This window comes from Sycon ciliatum, chromosome 4 (genome assembly GCF_964019385.1).
Source record: "Sycon ciliatum chromosome 4, ocSycCili1.1, whole genome shotgun sequence".
In the NCBI taxonomy this organism is placed as follows: Eukaryota; Metazoa; Porifera; class Calcarea; order Leucosolenida; family Sycettidae; genus Sycon; species Sycon ciliatum.
In genome coordinates this window covers 11,950,234-11,972,221 of record NC_088646.1, presented here as the reverse complement: position 1 = coordinate 11,972,221, position 21,988 = coordinate 11,950,234, and the positions used below count along the sequence as shown (strand labels likewise).

General features: G+C 46.7%; 1 protein-coding gene across 1 annotated transcript; it reads left to right on the top strand.

The window, feature by feature from the left end:
- The first annotated feature begins 1,217 nt into the window (after positions 1 to 1,217).
- On the top strand, positions 1,218 to 21,261 carry LOC135814505 (cyclin-T1-like). Its single transcript, XM_065327631.1, has 10 exons — positions 1,218 to 1,637; positions 4,732 to 4,813; positions 8,226 to 8,345; positions 9,551 to 9,611; positions 13,532 to 13,594; positions 14,001 to 14,046; positions 14,569 to 14,659; positions 15,446 to 15,518; positions 16,361 to 16,437; positions 18,567 to 21,261. Exons 1-10 carry the CDS (start codon positions 1,495 to 1,497, stop codon positions 19,983 to 19,985), a joined length of 2,175 nt encoding a protein of 724 aa, XP_065183703.1. The 5' UTR covers positions 1,218 to 1,494; the 3' UTR covers positions 19,986 to 21,261.
- The last annotated feature ends 727 nt before the right edge of the window (positions 21,262 to 21,988 follow it).

The window sequence follows — 21,988 nt, the reverse complement described above, 5'->3', positions numbered from 1 at the left end:
AATTTTTGGGGAATAATCGGTAAAATTTGAGCAATGCCCCCCTTTTTTCAATTTTTTTCCATTGTAACACCCTGATTTGTACCAAAAAGCTTGTGATCCTGAATGAGTTGATCGCCCGGTATTTCAAAAGAGAAAGAAAAAAAGTTTCCAGCCGATTTTCACGCGAACCGTGATTTTTTTGCCCGTACAAGTGGCAAAAAAACCCGTAATCGGTACGGTATCTGCAAAAAAGGGAAGAAAAAAAGCATTATTGTGAGAATTATTGGTGGAATTACGGGAATTATCGGACGTAATTTTGAGCAATGCTCAAAGGAATTACAGGTCTGCTCTCGATATAACAACTCTCACTTGTACATAAACCTCGCTAGTACATAAAAAAATCAAATCCCGCGCCGAAACAGCATCACTCCCATACAAATTTTGTTCTACACAACATAATCCTACATAACATAAACCTCGACATAACACACGCTACGGCGGTCCCCGACGTGCGAACTCTCGATACAACATAAATTCACTTGCACGGTACGATCAAGCGGTAGCTGTATCTAGGCAGCTTAGGCCAGTTTAGTCCTACATAACGTAAACCTCGGCATAACGCACCCTACGGCGCAGTCCCCGACGTGTGCACTCTCGATACAACGTAGATTCACGTGCGCGGTACAATCAAGCTGTAGCCGTAGCTAGCCAGTTTAGTCTTATTGTGCATATATTCTGCGGCATTGATGGTATCTGATGTCGATGGTGGTACAGTGTGTATATGTTTGCACGGTTGAACCCGCCTTGTAATACCCTTCATTTTGAGGTGCATCTTGTATTTTACACACGGTTTTCTACATAACATAACTCTCGATATAACATACTTTTTGCGTGGTCCCAGAGATTACGTTATATGGAGAGTAGACCTGTATCGGTAAAAATACGAGCATATTCCGCGGAGGCCTACCCATGCACGCTAGCTAGTCTGCCCTGTGTGCATGCACGTCCGCACGCGACATTGTACTGTGCTCTTTTCATCCTACTACTAGTAGTAGTTTTCAGTCCGCTATCGGGCGGCTGCACTCCAGCTCTACTTTGCACTTCTCTTAACTTCTTTTTCCTTTGACTTGATCATTGGTATTACCAAGAGTCCATAAAAAAGTCAAAACTGACGTCACGCCAGAGAGATGTGAGCTTACGTTTTTACGTGAGCTATGTATTGAACCAATCACTTTTCATGATTTCTTTCCTTTGTGATCTGGCGATGGTGAATGTTTTTACCTCTCTGTGTCCTTTGCTCGACTCACTTACTCAGACTCTGAATCCAACCAGACGAGTGCCACAACGGATATAGAGCGTTCTTCTCTCTGCTCCAGTTTGGTTCTGACAGTTCAGAGGCTGAAAAGAAGTTTCTCTCGTTACGAACAGTTCTGTGCCAAAGTAGACTCAGTAGTGCTGACTTTTGGATTCACTCAACTGACCACTGCCTATCCAGTTTATTGAGACGACGGAGATATGTCGAAGACGTGGTGGTTACTCTCCAAACAGGAGATGGAAAACTCTCCATCTTCCAGGGATGGCATTGACAATACGAGGGAGCTGAACTATCGTCAGCAACTGGCAACTCTAATCCAAGATATGGGCCAGCGTTTGAAACTGTGAGTACGCCATGCACATTCTCTTGTTCTTCACATTACTCCTATATTTTGCTGGTGGGTCGTTGTGTCTATTCTGGGTTTTTCAATGGTATACTAGGTCCAGGGCAAATGTTTCCGGTACGCTTGAACAATTTCTTGAACCAGTAAAATTCGCCGAGAAAGGCTAAATTCGAACGACTGACTAATAATTGTTTTCAGGCAGCTGAAAAACTGATTCAGACTTTCGAATTGACCGGAAGTTTTTTTGGATGTGAAGTATGCGGTGTCTTCAATGTACCAGGTAGAGATGAAATTGCCCAAAAAGTAGCTAGTCACCATTAATTACTAGTATTTCGGAGTAAAGTCAATGAGCACCCCTAAATTAGATATTTTAGAGATATTTGCTCAAACTGCCAGTTATTTTTGCTCAATATTGCGCACATGCATGATAGGTCACACTTGATTTATCGTGTGTAAGAAATATCGGAATTAAGAATAAAAGTCGTTTTCAAACACCCACGCTATAACCGATACGTACTGCAAGCTGTTGAATATCTTCTGCAAACCCAAACATTTTCAGCCTTCTGAATGTTGTACCTCCACGATAAAACATTTTCATATGCGTTCGAAGCATTTACATGTATATTCGCAGCTGTTAGTGAGGATGTACCGGTATAGGCAAAAGCATGATCGTATTCTGTATGGTAGACACAGCAAAATCCAATAAACCCACATGCGTGCACCTGCCACCACACACCCAAGTGTGCGTGCACAAACCCGCTAAGCCTTACGGCCAAGCATATATTATTATTATTATGTATACACAAATCTGTGGACAGCAACTGTTTCGCTCTGTATTATGTATACACACGTGTGCACTCCGCATTGCAATATGCATGCAAAAAGTTGCTCGCACCAACACACTAAGCAGAGAACCTAGTTGTGGGGAGTTTGCCATTATCTTTTTTTTCACATTTGTCACTCTTTGAAATATCACCAATGATAGCAAATTGCCATGTACCGCAAAGAGCCATTGGGCACAACAAGCCAATGCATGGCTCGTAATTCTTATCGCCTTATTAATCGCACAGCTCCGCAATTTGCAACAAGCACAATTGATAAACATGCCACCCGGCAACAGCAAACGGGTGCGCGTTACAGGATTGGCCTGGCAACTTCAAACAGGCACAATTGACAAACGCGGTGCCCGCTGGGCATGGGAATGCACCAATACAAACACGGCCCCGGCAACAACAAACGGGAACGCCGTTACAAACATGGTACTCCGGCAAACTCAACGGGAACGCACTAATACAAACACGGCCCCTGCATGGCGACCCGGCAAACTCAACGGGAACGCACCAATACAAACCCGGCAACAGCAAACGGGAGCACCGTTACAAACATGGTGCCCGGCAAACTCAACGGGAACGCACCAATACAAACGCGCCCCGGCAACAGCAAACGGGAACGCCGTTACAAACATGGCGCCCCGGCAAACTCAACGGGAACGTACCAATACAAACACGGCCCCGGCAACAGCAAACGGGTACGCCGTTACAAACTATGGTGCCCCGGCAAACTCAACGGGAACGCACCAATACAAGCTGGCCTGGAAACTTCAAACAGGCACAACTGACAAACTACGACACCCAGAAACAGCAAATGGGTACACTGTTACAACATCAGTCCACCACATCAAGATGCCGCTGCCACAACATTCTAGCAGCAACACAGCAGACATGTATGTGGCCCTCCCACAAGAAGCCATTGGAAAATGGGAGGGAGAGAAAATACCAGCCTGACAAGGAAAGGCACTTCTTGTCCGCAGGAAAAGACACACCAAACTGCATTCAACTATCTCCTGCAGCGCGTATAAAGGCCACAGTAACAGCAGTGCAAAATAAATGCAAAATACAGACCATACTCGGCGCAAAATTCAACTCGGATGGTGAGCCAATTACGTTATGGTGAAAAAGGAGGACAAAATGTTACGAGTTATGACTAACTGTCCACCAACGTAACCAGATCTTATACAGTCAGCGAGTGCGACAAAATGGCACAAAACTGACAAGGAGTACTGAGACATTCGGCGACCTGACACCTAGCTCCAACACCTCTCCAAGGCGCAAACCAACAACCTTCCAACTTGGAAGGCTCAGGTTCGGAAAGGTCCAAGAGGGGAAGGAAAACGCAACGAAGAAGAGCACGAGCTACGCATCACGGCAACAAAGAATGCCGAAAGTTACTGGATGATGACGAAACTAGTAAGACTATTGGACATACCGGCCTTACTACAACTCGACGACGCAAAGCAATAGACCACCCAACTTGGGAGGCTCAAGTTTATGTAATAAACGTAGAAAGGGGAAGCTAAGCGAAGACGAATTGTGACAAACCGAAACGTCAACATCCCACTGAACTCCACTATCATGTATGATGGACTAGTTATGTACAATAACAAGTAGTTCCACACGACGTACGTTTCGCCGTATAGGTCATGCTCATCAGGTGTGCAAAATTCAACTCGGATGGTGAGCCAATTACATTATGGTGAAAAAGGAGAAGGACAAAATGTTTCGAGTTATGACCAACTGTCCACCAACGTAACCAGATCTTATACAGTCAGCGAGTGCGACAAAATGGCACAACACTGACAAGGAGTACTGAGACTTTCGGCGACCTGACACCTAGCTCCAACACTTCTCCAAGGCACAAACCAACAACCTTCCAACTTGGAAGGGGATGTTCACGTTTTGGTTTGTCACAATTCGTCTTCGCTTTAATAGCTTCCCCTTTTCTACGTTTATTACATAACCTTACTTACTAATATTACATAAACTTGAGCCTCCCAGAAGGCTATGGGTTCTAAAGGTCATGTGGCCACAGTGCGCATGCTTGCTCGGGTCATTAGCGATATTGTTATCTCTTACAGTGTAACAGTGCAACAGTGGTATCCATGGCAAGAACTAGACACTGTGCGTGCGCGCGCGCGTGTGTGTGTGTACATGCGTGTGTCTGTGTGTGTTTATTATACTTCATAGTGTGACATGCTTTTGAAGTATACTGAAGTATTATTTTTGTTTTACCTCTTTTGCTGTATGTGCTATGTCAGGGTGCAATTGTCTATCAACACGGCAATTGTGTACATGCATCGCTTCTTCTCGATTCAATCCCTGCGCGACCGGAACCGAAATGTAAGTTTGATGCCAAGGACGCTAAGGATTCTGATGTGCATGTCAGGAGGGCATGAAAGAAAGCCTGACTTGGAAAGTGGTGCATGGTATAATATATACAGTGACACCTCATTTAGAAGAACACTAACAGCTTTCACTTTAGAAGAAGTAGCATTCATAACTCTATTGGATAAAGCATTGTGTATTCATCGAGTATAAACATGTGGATACTATGTGTGTGCACCTTTAGAGCCATGGCTTTATACTTGAGACGTAGTTTCTTTATGCTTGAGGCAAATTTCAAAATGTGTTTTGAAAAATGAAGCAAAAAGTAGTATTATATGTAGAACAGAAAGTCAGCCCTAGAAGGAATGCAGTGGAAAAGCGGAATACTGGTATGATTGAAGTCGCAACATAACAAAATCAAGCAGTAACATGAGGCCATGCAGCACAAGCCACTCGGTCATCTCTACTGAAAGCCAACCACCGTTGCGGACAATGCGCTAACTCCTCCATTCTTTGCTACGGCGAAAGTCACTCGCTATCAGTAATCACCACGGAAACAGCGCTGCGCTCTGCGACCAGCACACTACCACCGCCTTCAACTTCTTGATCATTCTCGGCATTCTTCTGCTCCAGATCATCTGCTGTCACAACCACTTGCCGCGTCATCTTCTGGCAAATCACCAGTGTCCAGTAGCATCTTTGGAGCTGAATGGAGAATGTCAGTTGAGTCCGATGGAGTTAGACCACACTTCACGAAAAGACTGCGTGATGAAGGGGACTGGGGCTTTCTCCCAAGCTGAAACCATCCACTCAGCCACAGTAACATATGACGCCCCCTTCCGCTTCCCAGTGCTCGGTGCTAGTGAATCCTGATTCAAGCCACTTTAGGGTTTTACGGTGGCCCTACGACTACAACTGCAATGGCCAACCGTGCAACAAGGAAGTTGAGGCCAAAGAACTATCGTCGTAGGGCCGACGTAAAACCCTATAGTGGTGATCCCGACGTGAGAAGGAGGTTGCTTTCACAAAATTCTCTCTAATCCACGAGGATGTCCGTGGCAAGAACTGCGTGATGAAGGGGACTGGGGCTTTCTCCCAAGCTGAAACCATCCACTCAGCCACAGTAACATATGACGCCCCCTTCCGCTTCCCAGTGCTCGGTGCTAGTGAATCCTGATTCAAGCCACTTTAGGGTTTTACGGTGGCCCTACGACTACAACTGCAATGGCCAACCGTGCAACAAGGAAGTTGAGGCCAAAGAACTATCGTCGTAGGGCCGACGTAAAACCCTATAGTGGTGATCCCGACGTGAGAAGGAGGTTGCTTTCACAAAATTCTCTCTAATCCACGAGGATGTCCGTGGCAAGAACTGCCTCGCTAACTTCCACGGCTTGAACACGGCCACTGACGAGCTCCACCCGTTGGTCAAGAGATGGCAGACTATGATTGAGGCTTACATTGATGCCAAGACCATCGGCGAGTACACCCTCCCTCTCTTCTGCATTGGTTTCACTGCCAAGTCTCATCCTCCCGCTGCTTCGGACAAAGCTCTTCAGAGACTTGTTGCAAGATACGTGGCACTGCTGCCCCAATGGGGTCATGCCTGGTACATAGCATGTACAGGACATGAGCTGCATGATGCCGTGAAAGAGCTTGCTCAGTAGACTTGTGCTCATGGCTGCGGTGCTTGGCAACAACTAGTACTGCGGGCTTCCAGAAAATACTGCCAGGCCGACCGCGCCACACGTTGTCTATCCAAGTCCTCATGATATCAGTTTTTTAATGCAGCCACCCTTTGCAACTGCCACCACACATGGTCTTGAGAACTTTCCTTTGGGGCCTTTGAGGACATTTTTCAGCCTTTGAAAATTATCATGGGCCTCCACCTCTTGCCGCTGGCCAGAGCTGAAAGGACAATGGAAGATTTCAGCTTTTCATAGCCCGTCGTCTTGACCTTGACTGCCTGGAGTGTCTTCACACCCTCACAACCGTACGTTGAGGTGGACGGCATGGCAAACCTTAATGGACGTCATCTGCATGCGAGTCGTCATGTCTCTCGAGTCGTTTTCAGCTCTTTTCAGCCTTGCCTCGGCTTCTTTGATCATACTCCTCTGAACTTTGGTGATGCCGCCGTCGTTCAAGTTGGCTTTCAAGCTCCGTGATCCGCCGCGGTGGCGATTACTCGTCTCAGGTCCACCAGGAAGTCTTAAAAATATTTTTTGACTCGCTGGTTTCACCTCCACTCTCCAGAACTTCGCGAAACGAGGAGTAAAGGCACAGCCAAGCTGATTCCATTTCTCTGATGGATCTCCAGCGAGACTCACGTCGGACTGCAGACTTCTAAAGAATGCATGGTCATCAGCATTCGAATTTGGGCTTTGCGTAGGTTGAACAAGAACCTGAATTCAGAATCATTTCATTGGGCCGTGCGATCAGAGCAGCTGCTTGTTCACTCGCTGCTCCGTTCCATCGCTCTCGATTACTCTCAAACTCAGTGCTAGAGAAGCCAAGCAGCGCATTATGCCCTCGGAGAAGCGGTATTTCAGTTTCGCCCGCCATGGCTGTCATCACCTATGTTGCCACAGCGCAACCATCGATTCCCCTCAGTAGTTTGTTGTGAAAGGTCGCTTTCCTTGCATCATATCTCCTTCATGGCATGCCAGGGAAGGCCGAGAAAGTGATCGCGACTTTATTTCACGGTAGTTTCTGCGCAAACCAGTCCCTCAAAATTTCCATCGCGAAGTTTTTGTTAACGAAGGAAGTAATACCAGCACAAGTTGCTATGTCTAACATAGCTGTTCGCTATCATCGCTTCTGCAGTTGTCATGTCTGAGTCTGAGTGTGTGAAAATTATATGACTGAACGCAGCTCCGGCCTTAGGTGAAAGCTCACGAGTGCACTAGGGCCACGCACCCACCTACCTAGCTTACTGTCCCTGTGTGCTACTCGCTTCTGCTCAATGGTAATACGACAGATCGATTGCACAGCTTGCTTGTTTGATGTACATATCGTGTAATCTACAGATAGGACTCGTTCATCTCCCCCCACCTCCAAAACACGACTACAAAAGGGTTGTGGTGGCGGAGCACTCTCACACCACTTTATGGCTCATATTGCTACTCTGCTGCAATGACATTATTTTACGTTTTTGACATTTATTATTATTTTAAAATGAAAACTGTGTGTCCCATATGGTGCAGTGTAGACCAGGCTGAATAGTGGCGGCCAATTCTTCAGCCTACCAAGCTGTTGAATGGTGCAATCCCAGCACAAGCTGCTATGGCTTCTGCTGTAGCATCGCTATCATCGCCTCTAGCGATGGGTGTCGAATGGTCAAATGGCGTGTGTACTGGTGTGTGTGTACTGGTGTGTGTGTACTGGTGTGTGTGTACTGGTGTGTGTGTACTGGTGTGCTTTTGGCGCGTAGGAAATTGCACTGGCTGCATTGTTTTTGGCTGCTAAGACTGAAGAACAGCCACGGCCGGTGGCGCATGTAATTCGCGTCTTCCATGCTGTCTTGCATAAAGAGGCAACTCCGGATAAGCAGGTCAGTGAATGCTATGTATGGTGCTAGTGTCCATTGTCTACTTGGACGTTTTCTTGATGTGTGACTGCCTCCTGTACGGGCAAAAGACACACAAGTAATGGATGTTCTTTGGATCCGAATTTCCAGCGCCGTGTTTGAAAATGTTCAAGTCTGCTTTAGAGAGTCCACACACATGTAAAGACATCCTTTCTAGCGTTTGCCCGAAGAAAGGCATGCGTGCCAGCTGCAGTGGCGCGCAGGTGTTGCTATGGCAAGTGGTGCGGGAGGTCTGGACAGGTCGCTCTGCTAGTGGACATTCGGTTGCTGTATGGTGCAAAGTGTTTCATTGTTTTGAAGCATGTGCTTTTTCTGTGTATAAATGATAGGCTTAAACGGAGCAGTCTTGAACTTTGTGTAAACGGTATTATTTTATGTTCTTCCCACTCGTCCTTCACAATATCGGGCTGGAGAAGGTCTCCACTAGAGGACACAGTAGAATAAGCAAGAACAGTGTTGCAAGGGCACCACATGGCCATGGCTGGAGAGCAGCCATGTTGCGGAAAAAGTGCTCCAGATGCATGCAGTTTGTCCTCTTTAGCCTCCTTCCCCCCCCCCCCCCCCCATTGTTCTTAGTACACTGGCATGTTGAGCAATACACTGTAGCACCAAATCGCAAGTGTAACTGGTCTCCAGCCCAGCCCTGTTGTTCGGGCTTCCGCTTTATGCGAGAACGTTCAAAGAAAGGCGAGCCGCGGTCACAGCACTCTTCTCTTCTCTTTGTTCCGAACTACTTGAACATTGGTAGCATGACATCTGCGGATAACTTGCGGTGCATGAGTCTCGATGCAGCATTGATTCAATGATAGCCAATGCACTGCTGTCAAGGTGGTGATTATCAGCATGTGTGCCTTTGTACATACACACTTCGATTGTAACTACTTATACTTTATAGTTATCAAGTTTAGTCACAGGTTATGGATATGCGATTGTGGGTTACTCACGTACATTTTATGCATTGAACTCGCATTTGCAATTGGCGATGACGATGGTCTGCTGGAAAGAAGTATTTTTGTTTTGTGAAACCTTCAATAACTCCTTCTAGTATGAGCAGCCCAGTCCATAACTAGGTATGTGTAGTTGACAATATTTCATGTTTTTGGCGTGTGGATGCGCGAGAAGCTACTTATGCTTATCTCTTGGTCTCTTTTTTCTCTTATTTTGTACAGACCCTGGCTCGACTTGATGAGAACCTGCAGCAGAATGAAAGAGACCTCCTCATGACTATCGGTAGGCTCAGCATTTAAAAAAACACACACGTTTCGCGTCAGACATACACTCGCAGTGTCTCCATGTCCTTGTGTGGGTAGCGTGGGCATCGTGATTACCTTCATGATGTGTTCTTCTTTTACATACCATCAAGAGTACATAACCCCGGGGTTATGTACTCTTGATACCATGTAGCAGTATGAAACATCAGGCGCATGTGATTCATGTTTGACAGTATATATGGGCCGCAACCAGCTAAAACATGTCTTAGAGTGAAATTTTTCAAATTTTTTCTCCAGCACCGCGATGCTCCGGGCGGCGTTGCACTTGCATCCTCTTTCGATTTTGGCAGTGACACTTTCGATCATCACCTGCACTTCCAAGACTGCGTCAGACGACTCGTGAGAGCTGCTAGTTTGTCGTCTGATAAACTCGCCCACAAGGCTTCTCCGCTACTGAGAACGACGTAGGCGATTCAGCTTCGCTGTCGACATCAAGACTGGATCCAAAATATTTGTCAAAAAAATTGTCGCTCTGCAGAACCACCGCCACAGCCTCGCTGACACCTGACCGTGCCCAGCGATTGCCTGGCCCTGTGCGCTGCTCTAGCGTCGCAAGACACGGACATTGTCACTTTGCTCGCCAGCTACTTCAACTAGACCGCCAAACAAGTGTTTGAACGAAGTTTGAGAAGATAATCGCCACCGATTGATGAATGAAGGGCAGCGTGAACGCACTCCACAGGAACATTTTTTTATTCCGTCATTCCTCAATTGTTTTACCAAGCCCCAAAGACCTGTTTTAGCTGACCGCGCGCGGCCCATAGAATACATATTGCATTCAATGAAGGACACGGTGTCTGTGAATGCTAAATTGGCAAGGGATGGGGGCACTGTACGGAAGTTGGACCGCTCTCTAGGGCCTAGGGTGAGTTATAACTTATAAATGCTTTTACAGTATGTTTTGCACCTTTAAAGCCATGGATGTATATCCGATTATAAAGCCAGTCTTAGGGTGCGTTCTTAAATCCTCTCGGAAAAGTTGGAGACTCTCCGAAAAGTTCGAGAGCTGTTCTTATATCCTCTCCGAATTTTAGGAGGCTCTCCAAAGCTCTCCAAGCTGAAGAGGTGTTTGAAACTTGGAGATTCCCGTGGTTTGAGATCAGCGCATGCGAACTAAGCTAAAAGCCACGTGTTGATCATGAGTGTACGCATTTCCCTTTTCGCATACGCACAGTGCATACTACATTCGTGGCACTCAAGATTGCGGCCCCATTGGCGCTTCATATTGCTTGACATGTGCAAAATATCTCCGAATTCTTCGAGACCTGTTCTTAGATTACCAGTTTCTTCGACTTCTGTTTTCTTCTTCTCCGAGAAGCTAGAGAATATAAGAACGCACCCTTAGTTATAAGGCCAGGGCTTCATAGCTGAGATATCATTTTAAGTATGTTTCGTGGAATACTGTAAGACATGTTATTATAACGAGGCGCAAATTTAACGATTGTCCAAAATTCATAGGTTAACGAGAAGATATGTTAACGATCTTGCAGTATTCTGCCATATCCACACACAGCATATATGAAGCAGTACGGCCTCAACGGATCTTATTATAACGAAGAAATGTCATCCGTTAAAACGTTAGATTTGCTTCCTCGTTATATATATTTATTATACATGTCTTACAGTAAGTGCTATTCTAACGACCTCCCAGCCCAGCAAAAAAGGGTGTATTTAGATTGTTCTGTGTGGACTTTGACTTTTGTAGCATGGCGTAGTGGGTGAGTCATTTTACATATAAAACATCACTGTTCGCGTAGTGGACTCGGCTGGAGGCCGAGTTTTCACTGCGCACAAAAGCGCGGACGATGTGTGCCTCACGGCCGCCGGGAAGCCCCCGCGGGAGCCTCAGAATGTGCAGATATAATTATTACGATTTTCCAAGTTTTCAGAGCTGCTTTCCCAAACAAATGAACAAAAGTACGAAAGATATGCTTCGTAGAATACCCCAACATCGAAGAAGAAGGATAAAGAAAGAAGCTTCCTGTGACAGCGGAGCAACACAAAGAACGAAAGAGCCTGGCCTGATTGTGCCCTGGTATCTCCAAATCAGTTTTCTGGAGAGAAATGGCTGGGCGAACTTTGGACCAACAAAGAAACGTCTGGGCGAGGCTGGACCAAAGGAACACAACTCGTCCATCACACCACTCGTCGTTCATTTTGATGCCGTCGTAAAAGATAGAAAAGGTGAATGGCCTCTGGAACCCGAAGAAGAAACTAATAGAAACTCAAAAGAGCCCGGCCATATTGTGCCACTGTGTTCATAGGTTGGGTTCCTGGAAAGAACCGAGTGGTCGAGTTTGAGCAAACGGAATGCACCACGTCCGTCGCACCCACTATCGAACGCAGAAAATCCGAGAAGTCACCTGTTTTCTTTCTTGCTCACGGCTTTATTCGCTTCCATTTTACCCACTTCGATTAGCCTCGGTGAACCACAGTGCACTTTTCTAACATTAGCCAAAGAATTGTTCAAAATGGGAAAGAGATCAACTCGGTAGGGCCGTTTCCTCTTCGTCGTCGCAACGTAAAAATTCAACGGCGTTGAGAGTGCTCAGTGAAAAAAAAGTCATGGATATGGGCTTGAGTTGGACCCTCTCCGCGGAAATCTGTGCCGTGTCCTCTCCCGGGTCTATACAACTCCCTGGCGCAGATGCAGCTCCCAAAGCGATGGGAGGTGAGTAGATCAGCCCCAGCACAAAGTAGTCAAAGGCCGAAAATCCCATTCGCTGCATCCATGATTCCCTCGTCTAAAATAGCTAGGAAAGCAGCAATGTCGAATATAGGGCCATGGTGCAGACATACTTTAGGGGTAAACTTCACTGCATTTTTGAGTTTATCGGCAAGGTGGAGATGAAATTTTGAAAATGTTTTTCGGTGAACCTCTGGAGAAGAACCCGCTCTAACTTCTTGTAGTTTGATTTTTACTTTTGGACAAAATTTGAAAATGTTTTATGAATGCTCCGTGTTACTTTTCCATGGACCTTTCATAAACCTTTTTCAATTTTTTCCGAAAGTAAAACAACTGAAGGAAATTAAAGAAGGCCATTCTCCAGAGATTCACCGAAAAAAATTTCAATTTTCATCTCCACCTTCTCGGTAAACTCGAAATTGCAGTCAAAAATTTAGGGCTGAAAGTTGGTACTGAGATCCCGAGTTCGAGTACTATGATTTTCTCCGATCGAATATTCGAGTATTCGAGTATTCTTCATCTCCTAAAAATTGCACACCAGGGGCCTTAAAATCACATGATACAACCCTGATTGAACCGAGTAGCAGTCCTTTTTCTCGGGTATATTAGTTGGGGGTCATTTGGGCTCTCTCTACTCGTGAACAAATGTTCACCACACAGTCTGCACATCAATATCTGCTGACTACTGCTCTGAAACTGCAGATTTCTGTGGTAAATGCATGTACCATGTATGAACGAGTACTCTGATTTATTCCGAGTACGATTATTTTTGAAAAAACCGAGCGAGTACTCGAGTATTCGGTATAATTGTTTCAGCCCTAGTCAAAATGTAATCAAAATTGACCCTAAAAAATTTGCACCGCCTCAGCTTACAGGGACAGAAATTTTCTCTTCGGAAAGGAAAGGGCTCAGACACACTGTTGTAAGCAAAGTGCCTCTGTCAAATTATGTAGACTGCTTGACATGCTACACGATAATCTCTTTTGATCCTCCTGAAGCGCTGACTTTTCTCAAATGTTTTGTAACTTTTGTATGTTCCCAACCTAATTTCCTCGCCCCATTTCTTGGCAGTGAACCTTTATTGCTCAGACTTGTGTACCTGTGTGCGTGCTTGTGTGTGTGTGTGTGTGTGTGTGTGTGTGTGTGTGTGTGTGTGTGTGTGTGTGTGTGTGTGTGTGTGTGTGTGTGTGTAGGCTTTGATGTGTCCGTTGAGCATCCACATCCGCATGTGGTGCGCTGTACCCAGATGATCAAGGGTAAGTCACTTGGCTTGGCTTCTCGCAGTATACCCGATTTCTTGTAGCTGGGCTGGGTATGTGGACATGGGCCGGGATTCTAAAAAGCACATAAAATGTGTTTTCAAGTCACCACCACTTCATTGCTAGATAACCTGTGCTGATAAACAGTGTTACGAGTAAAGTGTTGTGTAGAGTGGACCTGTGTGATGAGTGGGCAAGAGCTGGTTGCCTCAAGAAATGCAATTCACACTACTGAGGATGAGCCTTTCGCCATGTGCATTCCTTGTCAGTTACTTGACATGTGCTAAACTTTAACTAAAGCCTGAAGTACTGAGTGCAGCAAATGCATTTTATTTGGATGAAACCTATGTGGGGAAAAGAGGTCTCTTTTATGTTTCTCTGTTACTACTATGCGCGGACTCAGCACCCAAAGAGCTCGCTCAGACGTCCTACTTCATGGCCACGAACAGGTAGGCGGTGTCAAATGCAGAACAGTAACGTACCTGGTAACTGTACACGACAGCCTGCCCTCCTTCTGTCTCTATGCTAGGGTACATGCAAGCTCTGTGCCAACTCGGGCAGATGGTTGAAAAGCAAAAATATCGGCTATGATCAGTGGCAACACTGACTGCCTGGAACTGCACCTTAGTGATTATAGTGATTGTATTTTGATGGGCACGGCCAACTGAGTTTCTGCACTACTCAAACCGGCAGAAGTGCTTGCGTCGTCGGACAAAATTTCTCAAGACTTCTGACCTGTAACTCCCACGCAATCTCTGTCGCTACACCTGGTTTGTAATCAGGCTCTCTCTCTCTCTCTCTCTCTCTCTCTCTCTCTCTCTCTCTCTCTCTCTCTTTCTTTCTCTCTCTCCTCACCTGTACCCACTGGCTGGCACACACGATGTTACAGTTTGTATTGTGTGTGTGCTGTGCTGCTTGTACGTCACGTTTAACAAGTGTCTGTTCTTCTCCTTGTTATTTGTGATTTGCAGCCTGCACCTGACGACCTTCTGTCTCCAGTACAGGCCCCCTGTGGTGGCGTGTGTCTGCATCTATCTAGCAGCCAAGTGGTCAAGCTATGAAGTACGTGTAGCAAATTGTCTTTTGCATGTTTCATGATGCACATACTGGCCAAGAGGAGGGAGGCTGGGGGGTGGCTTTGTAATACATGCTCCTACGGTTGGTTTCAGTTTCCTTGAGCGATGCGTGTACTGTTATTTCTTGCATGCTTGATTTAGCAGTACTTGTGCTTGTAGCAGTTTGTACTGGTACTGGTGCTACTTCTGCTATTTGTCATTCCTTACTCACAAGTTGTAGGTGCTGGGGTGCTGCTCTTCCCTTGCCAGATATTGTCCTTCTGTGTGTGTGTGTGCGTGTGTGTGTGTGTGTGTCCGAGTGTGTGTCCGAGTGTGTGTCCGTGTGTGTGTCTGTGTGGGTGTGGGTGGGTGTGCGCGCGCGTGCGTGCGTGTGTGTGTCCCATATGGTGCAGTGGTATGTGCAGCGATTTCCAATCGATAGGTTGCGGGTTTGATTCCCGACGATTATGGTCACACACGTCTTTCTTCTCTTTCTTAGACTCCTTCTGACTTTTCTTTCATTCTCCTGGGTGGTTACCAACAGCCAGTGCATGCCGGACGGAGTATGTGGTGTGATGTGTGTGCGTGAAAAAAATGAAAAAGACCAAAAAGTAGGGATTCACTGGCCAGAAAAAGCCACTTCATAGCTGTGCGGTGTAGACCAGGCTGAATAGTGGCGGTCAATTCTTCAGCCTTGCAAGCTGTTGAATGGTGCAATCCCAGCACAAGCTGCTATGGCTTCTGCTGTAGCATTCGCTATCAGTGTCAAATGGTCAATGGTGTGTGTGTTCAGATTCCAACGTCAAGCGATGGTTTAACGTGGTTCAACTATGTGGACGAGCAAATCACGGAGAGAGAGTTGGAAGGTTAGTGCTGCTGGACAGCATTGGGAACGCACAGGTGTAATTCTAACGGCATGGGACTGTGGCTTAGTAACCGTTTCTGGTCTTGTGTTAAGCAAAAGCAAAAGCTGATTTGTAAAGATACAGAAGTAAAAGGACGACTGTCCTTCGTGCAGACGGATGTTGATTGTGAATGTGACGTACGCTGTTGACTGAGCAGTGTACGGCCAGTATCCGGCATGTTCTACTGAGCAGTGTACGGCCAGTATCCGGCATGTTCTACTGTCAGTGAACACAGGTAACAACTACACGTAGCGTGCACACACACACATGCACACACTCCTCACACTGCAACCACCATGCACTCGTGCACACACACACACACACACACACACACACACACACACACTGGCATGAGATACCTGTGCTTTTGATATGCACAGCACAGCAACATTTTGGAATGCAGGTTGGTTTTCCTGGTCCTAGTGATGTGAGGGGGATGTGACACGGCTAGGCGAATGGAAACTAGCTGAGTCCCAGAGGGCAGTGAGACATTTGCTGCACGGCCCGACTGTCGTCCGCGGTCTGCGTTGCAATCTTTGCATTGTTCATGCTCATGTTGTCTCCTCCACACGTACATTCAGCACAGATAGGTTGCGCATCAGCTGCGTTTTCTCTTCTAGAGATTTCACTCGAAGCGCTGGGTTGTTTCGCCAGGGACTGAAGTTTGTGGGGCTGGTTGGTGTGATGTGATCTCTCTCTGTGTTTCTCTCTCTCTCTCTCTCTCTCTCTCTCTCTCTCTCTCTCTCCCTATCTATCTATCTCTCTCTCACTCTTTCTCTCTCGCCCACCAACTGTGCTGTCAGATCTTGTGCAAGAGTTCCTGAAGATTCTTCACCGGAGTCCGTCACGCATAAAGAAGAAGCTATCGAATCATTCCAGGGTAGGTTGTCAAACCATGGATGCGCAAAAAAAAACAACTAGGAATTGTGTCTTTCCTTTCCAACTTTTTGATGGCATGTACTGCTTATCAGGTCAGCCTCTGTCTAATTAGATCCTATCTTGGAAAACAATGTGACGTTCAAGTACCAACCGTCTATAGGCAAAGAGTATGCATCTGTACTTGTGGGTCGGTACCTAGGTACGTAACTGTACTCGCGCACGAGGATCCACAATATGCCCTACCAGCACATCTGGATTTTGCTTGATTCGTTCAAGTGCAAAATGTTGGGAGCACGGATTTCCAGTCTGTTCGAAAGTTGGTTTCAAACCACAAGGAAAGTGTGGTGTTTGATAATTCCGTAGTGCGCGGATGTAGCTGCATGATGTACTGAAGGCAGCGCGTCGCGCAGGCTGTGTTTACATGAGAAATTTCAACCTGGGTCGAGTTCAGCCCGGGTTGAAAGTCTGTACGATAGACAAAATAGGTGAGCGTTTACATGAAGACAGTTGACCCGGGTCAAATACTGATATGCCGCCAAAAGTCCACTTCTAGAGTCCTGTATGGTCACGTGAATACTTTCGCGCGAAATTTGCATGTGCAGTACAAAGCCGATAAGAGCTTGCAGTGCTGTTCAAACCTGGCGCGAGATACGCACAGAAGTATGTTAGTACGATTTCTCGCTCTGGGTTGAAATCAACCCGGGTCAAGCGCAATGTGTCATGTAAACGCGTCATTCATTTTGTGTACTTGGCGGGTTGACATCTGACCCGGGTTGAAACACCTCATGTAAACAAACCAATAGAAAGGAGATCACAGCTGTATACTTGAGTGTAGTACATGACTTTATCCCATAGTACGGTAGAAAACCATGGATTCAGCCTATCAGCAGCCCTTATTTCCTGGGAATATAGCACGATATTCGTACACATTCGTACCACCTTTGACCCCAGGCGTTCTACGTACGCTGGTGCACTGCCACTGCACCAGACCCTGCCGCAAAGGCAGCGCCTGGTACAGTGGCAGTACTCCAGCGCATGTAGAACACATGGGATCCACACAGACACACATGACAGACACCGCATGCGCTTGCACAATACAGAACAAGAATACTTACGTGCGCTTGCAATGCATGGCGTTATTATTCAATTTATTGTCCTAACAGCAAAGTCGATACATGGAAGGCCCACGATGGGAAAGAAGAATGACTGGCACCATCATTAAAATTTGAGATGAATAATCCGCAGAGTATCTACAGCGAACAAATTACAATTTATAGTATAGAAAAAAGGACCAAGAAACTACAAGTTACTAGTACGCTAATAAAATGTCCACTAACACCACCAGTTACTAAACTATCAGCTCATGCGATAACATAATTGCACGACACTGGCCGACGGTACTGACGTTCTACAAATCACTTACTGGCTAACAGCTCTAGCACATCTTGGATACGCACTTCAACAGCCTTCCAACTTGGAAGGTTCTAATGAATTACAACTTACTTCGAAATGGCATGCTAGTATATCACCAGACAGTTTCCTTCGTAACTGATAAATAATGCACTTCAAAAATGCACCTTAAGTCCTAAACCTAGAAGGTGAGTTTGAATTCTTAGCTGCATGTGTAAAGCATCATTCACAGTACCCATTAATAGCACTTACTCCTATCTCTAGTCTAAACTAGTCACGGAAGTTTGGTTCAACAGCAGCTCCAAAGCTCCACAAATTCAGGTACATGTAACGTCTATTCCACGAGCTGACGAGCGAACATACTACTTCAAAGCACAAGATGTGTTTATCTACTTGAACTCAATAAACTGTAACTAAATGTGTAAGGAAGGAAATCTTATGTAAGATTTATGGATCAAAGGAGAAAGCTCCTTCTTGCCCGACGTTTCCTTCATATGACAGCTGAGTGATGTCTTCCTCCAAGTCGGGGTATACCGTATCTCTCATATTTTCCCTCGTACCTGCGGTGCTCAGGAAAATATTCAGCGGTATACCCCTCGTACTCATGGTATAATCCATACGTAGTACATGGCTGTAGTGGTTCCATGTACATTGTGTGCACGTAAGTGATGTAACTCTTTTCACTGCGTGTGTGCGTGTGGTTGCATCGTGTCATTGCAGGGTGTGGCTGGTAATCTTGAAGCGCCACCACCGATTAACTTGGGCCGATCTTCTAGCAGCAGCAGCGTTGCAGTCAGTAACAGCAGCGGCGTTGCAGTCAGTAACAGCAGCGGCGTTGCAGTCAGTAACAGCAGCGCTACTGTAGCCAACAGCAGTAACAGTGGCGGCAGCAGTAATAGCACCGCCAACCCATCAAAGCCTCATGATGCGCTCAAGCGACCCCATGCATCCAGTAGTAGCAACCATGTGCAGTGTCCAAGTGCCAAGCGCCCTTACCACACTGGTGCATCTGGCAGCGCAGTAACAGCATCGTCCTCTTCTCACCGTCCGAGCAGCACTGCCTCATCTGCGCAGGTCACTCCGTCCATATCCACTGGTCATACCTCCTCATCTTCCTCATCCCATCATCACTCCGTGGGTCGCAGCAGCAGCGGCAGCAGCAACACTGCTGGGGCAGCAGCGTCGAGTGCAGCACGCTCTACTGCCTCTTCGACCGCTTTGTTCAGCCCTGCAACTAGCCACAGTGCCAGCTCATCGAGCTCTGGCCCGCGCGTTTCACACTCGTCAAGCTCTGGCCAGCACAGTTCGCACTCGGCAAGCTCTGGCCAGCACAGTTCGCACTCGGCAAGCTCTGGCCAACAGCACAGTTCGCACTCATCTTCAAGTCACCGGCATCAGCAGCAACAGCATCGCCAGCACCACCATGCATCAGCGTCCGGCGCTCACATGCCCCATTCTGGTTCGAGTGCACGGCCGTCTGCTGCAAGCAGCGGCAGCAGCTCTGCAAGTGCCAGCACACCGCAGAACTCTATGTCACGTACCAATGGAGGACATCACCACCATGTGCAGACAAAGCCAGGATACAGCGCTACGTCCCGACCACCGTCATCATCAGCATCAAGTAGCTCACATGCACAGTCACATGGGGGACATCGGAGTTCTCCGGTGAAGCCTGGTGCCAGCAACAGTTCTGTACGGGACAGACCTTCGCAGATACCACCACCTCTCCCTCGCGCTTGCCCAAGCGTGAAAAAGCCAAGCCCGCCACTGCCACCACCCAGTAAGGCAAGTAATGCCTCCACCGCTCCGCCATTGCCACCGGACGTTCCACCACAGCCACCATTGCCAGATGATAGTGACGCGCCACCGCCACCGCCGCCGTCGTCAGCTGCCAATGGCTCTCTGTCAGAGCCCTCCAGCATTATTCCTTCGGCAGTTTTAGCTACTGGCAGTGCTGGCAGTGCAAGCCAAGCCGGGCCACCACTCTCTACTAGTGCTCTGATGCAAATGAATATCCAGAGTTTATCGGCTGAACAACTGGCTGGATTCGAAAATGCTGTTAAGCAACAAATCGAACTGACGAGCCAGGAGATAAAAACTGCCGAGTCAGCTGCCAGGCGCCCAGACAATGGCCACTAGAAGTAGTGGCAGCAGCCGTTTGGAGGACCTCATTGCCCACAGCCAGTACCGAGTCATAGAACACATTCTACTCATAGTGCAGTGCCCCCGGCTATGCTGATTAGCTAAAAACACATAATGCTGTACAGTGTGTAGCCTAGTTAGATGCTTGCTGTGTGCTTGCTGTGTGCTTGCTGGCCAACAGCAGCATGTAAGGTGAACAGTTACGTCAGTGACAGTACCAGTGACAGTATCAGTGACAGTATCAGTATGTCATGTGTTGACGAATATATCTGAGGTAGTAACCCATGCCGAGCTTCGTTTACTTCTCGCGCCAGGAACCTCAGAATTAGTTCGGCGCACTCTTTGCTGTTGGCTAGGCAAGTGTCTTTTGTCTTTTCATAGCGAGTTGTCCTGGTGTGGACTCTATAAGCCTCCTAGTTCTCTGAACTGCGACGCTGTTCGCAACATACTCTGGGCATTTGCGTTTCAGCATGCGTGCGCTCTTGTTCAGTGCTTTCTTTGCCCGAGCGGACCATTGTTACGCACGTGTGCCTTCAACCGTGCAGCTTTTTATGTAAGGCGCTTACCAGTAATTGTTTACACTAGTGCTCGCTCCCGTCTGGAACCAAAATTCTTGTCTAGAAAGTGCTTTCTGTCTCTCTTTTGCTGAGTCTGCTTTCCTTTTTTAACCATTCTCCGGCTGTGTGGCGAAAAAAAGGGGCACCCTTTTCGCAACTCAAAAATATAACAAAAAAAACCGATCGCCGTGTTATTTAACTATCTCGCTGTGTCATAATTTATTTTCTTTACAATGTTTGTCCCTAGGTGCCGAGTCGTGTGCGTCGCTGTTAGTAGTTGTTTTCTACTCCTTGCGCTAATAATAAATGGCATGATGCGTGTTTTTTCACAGTATTGCTACGGTCGTGAACATGGAAATCCGGTCAGAGGTCAGGCGGCCCCAGGGCACCGGCCATGCCGCCATGGGTACGCATGCTGATCAACATGTGCACTGCACTGCATGCAACGGTCTGTACGTGTACTGATCAACATGACTGTGCACTGGGCATGCAACGTTCTGTGCTCACTGAGGGCGCCGGTCATTCTACCGGATTTCCATGCCGTAGGTGTATTCTGCTGTGTCTGATGATGCTGGTTACCATGGTTACGGGCCGGGCATGCAGAATGCAATTCACTATGACATTGATTGATTGATTGATTGATTGATTGATTGATTGATTGATTGATTGATTGATTGATTGGAGAAGGATTACCAATAATTATTTACAAAATTTTATAGATGATGATGTTGCTGTGTGTGAAAGTGAGGAGGCGTGGGGTGTGTGCTGGTACATGCAGGTTTGTCGTACATGTTCCATATTTTCCTGACACGTATCATCAAGAGTATAAATACTACTAATTATACCGGTATACTCTTGGTATCATGATGACTGCAACAGTATATTCAGTGCACTGACTGTGCACTGCACTACACTGTACCATGGTACATGTACTAGCAGAACCTTGTTTTGTTGAAAACATGCATGTTGTTGGCTGACAGCATGTTACAAAGCGGAGGATTTCCAAACACTTTGGTCCTCCGCCTTGTAACATGCTGTCAGCCAACAACATACACTGTACAGACTACTACAGTGAAGTATTTGGGTTGTCTTTTTGCTTTGGTTCTTACTTGATGGTTACTCGCAATTGGCCCGATTGGTGTTGTGAATAAACCCGTTCTCAAGTAACTGTTAATGATGTAACTTTGTAAGGCTGTAATTGTAGTCCAGAAGAAGATTATGACGGTGCTTATGGCTAATCCTGATGTAGTACGAGGAGGACAAGAATGCCAGGAAACCGTGATACGGTTTTATTTTTACTTCACCTTGAACACCCATCCACAAAACACAAGCACACACACACACACACACACATACGAGGGAGCTAGCAGGTTATCAGTGGGATCCGTTTGCAACCGACCGACTACAGTGTAGATCAGGGAATACAAAAAAACTTTTGTCATG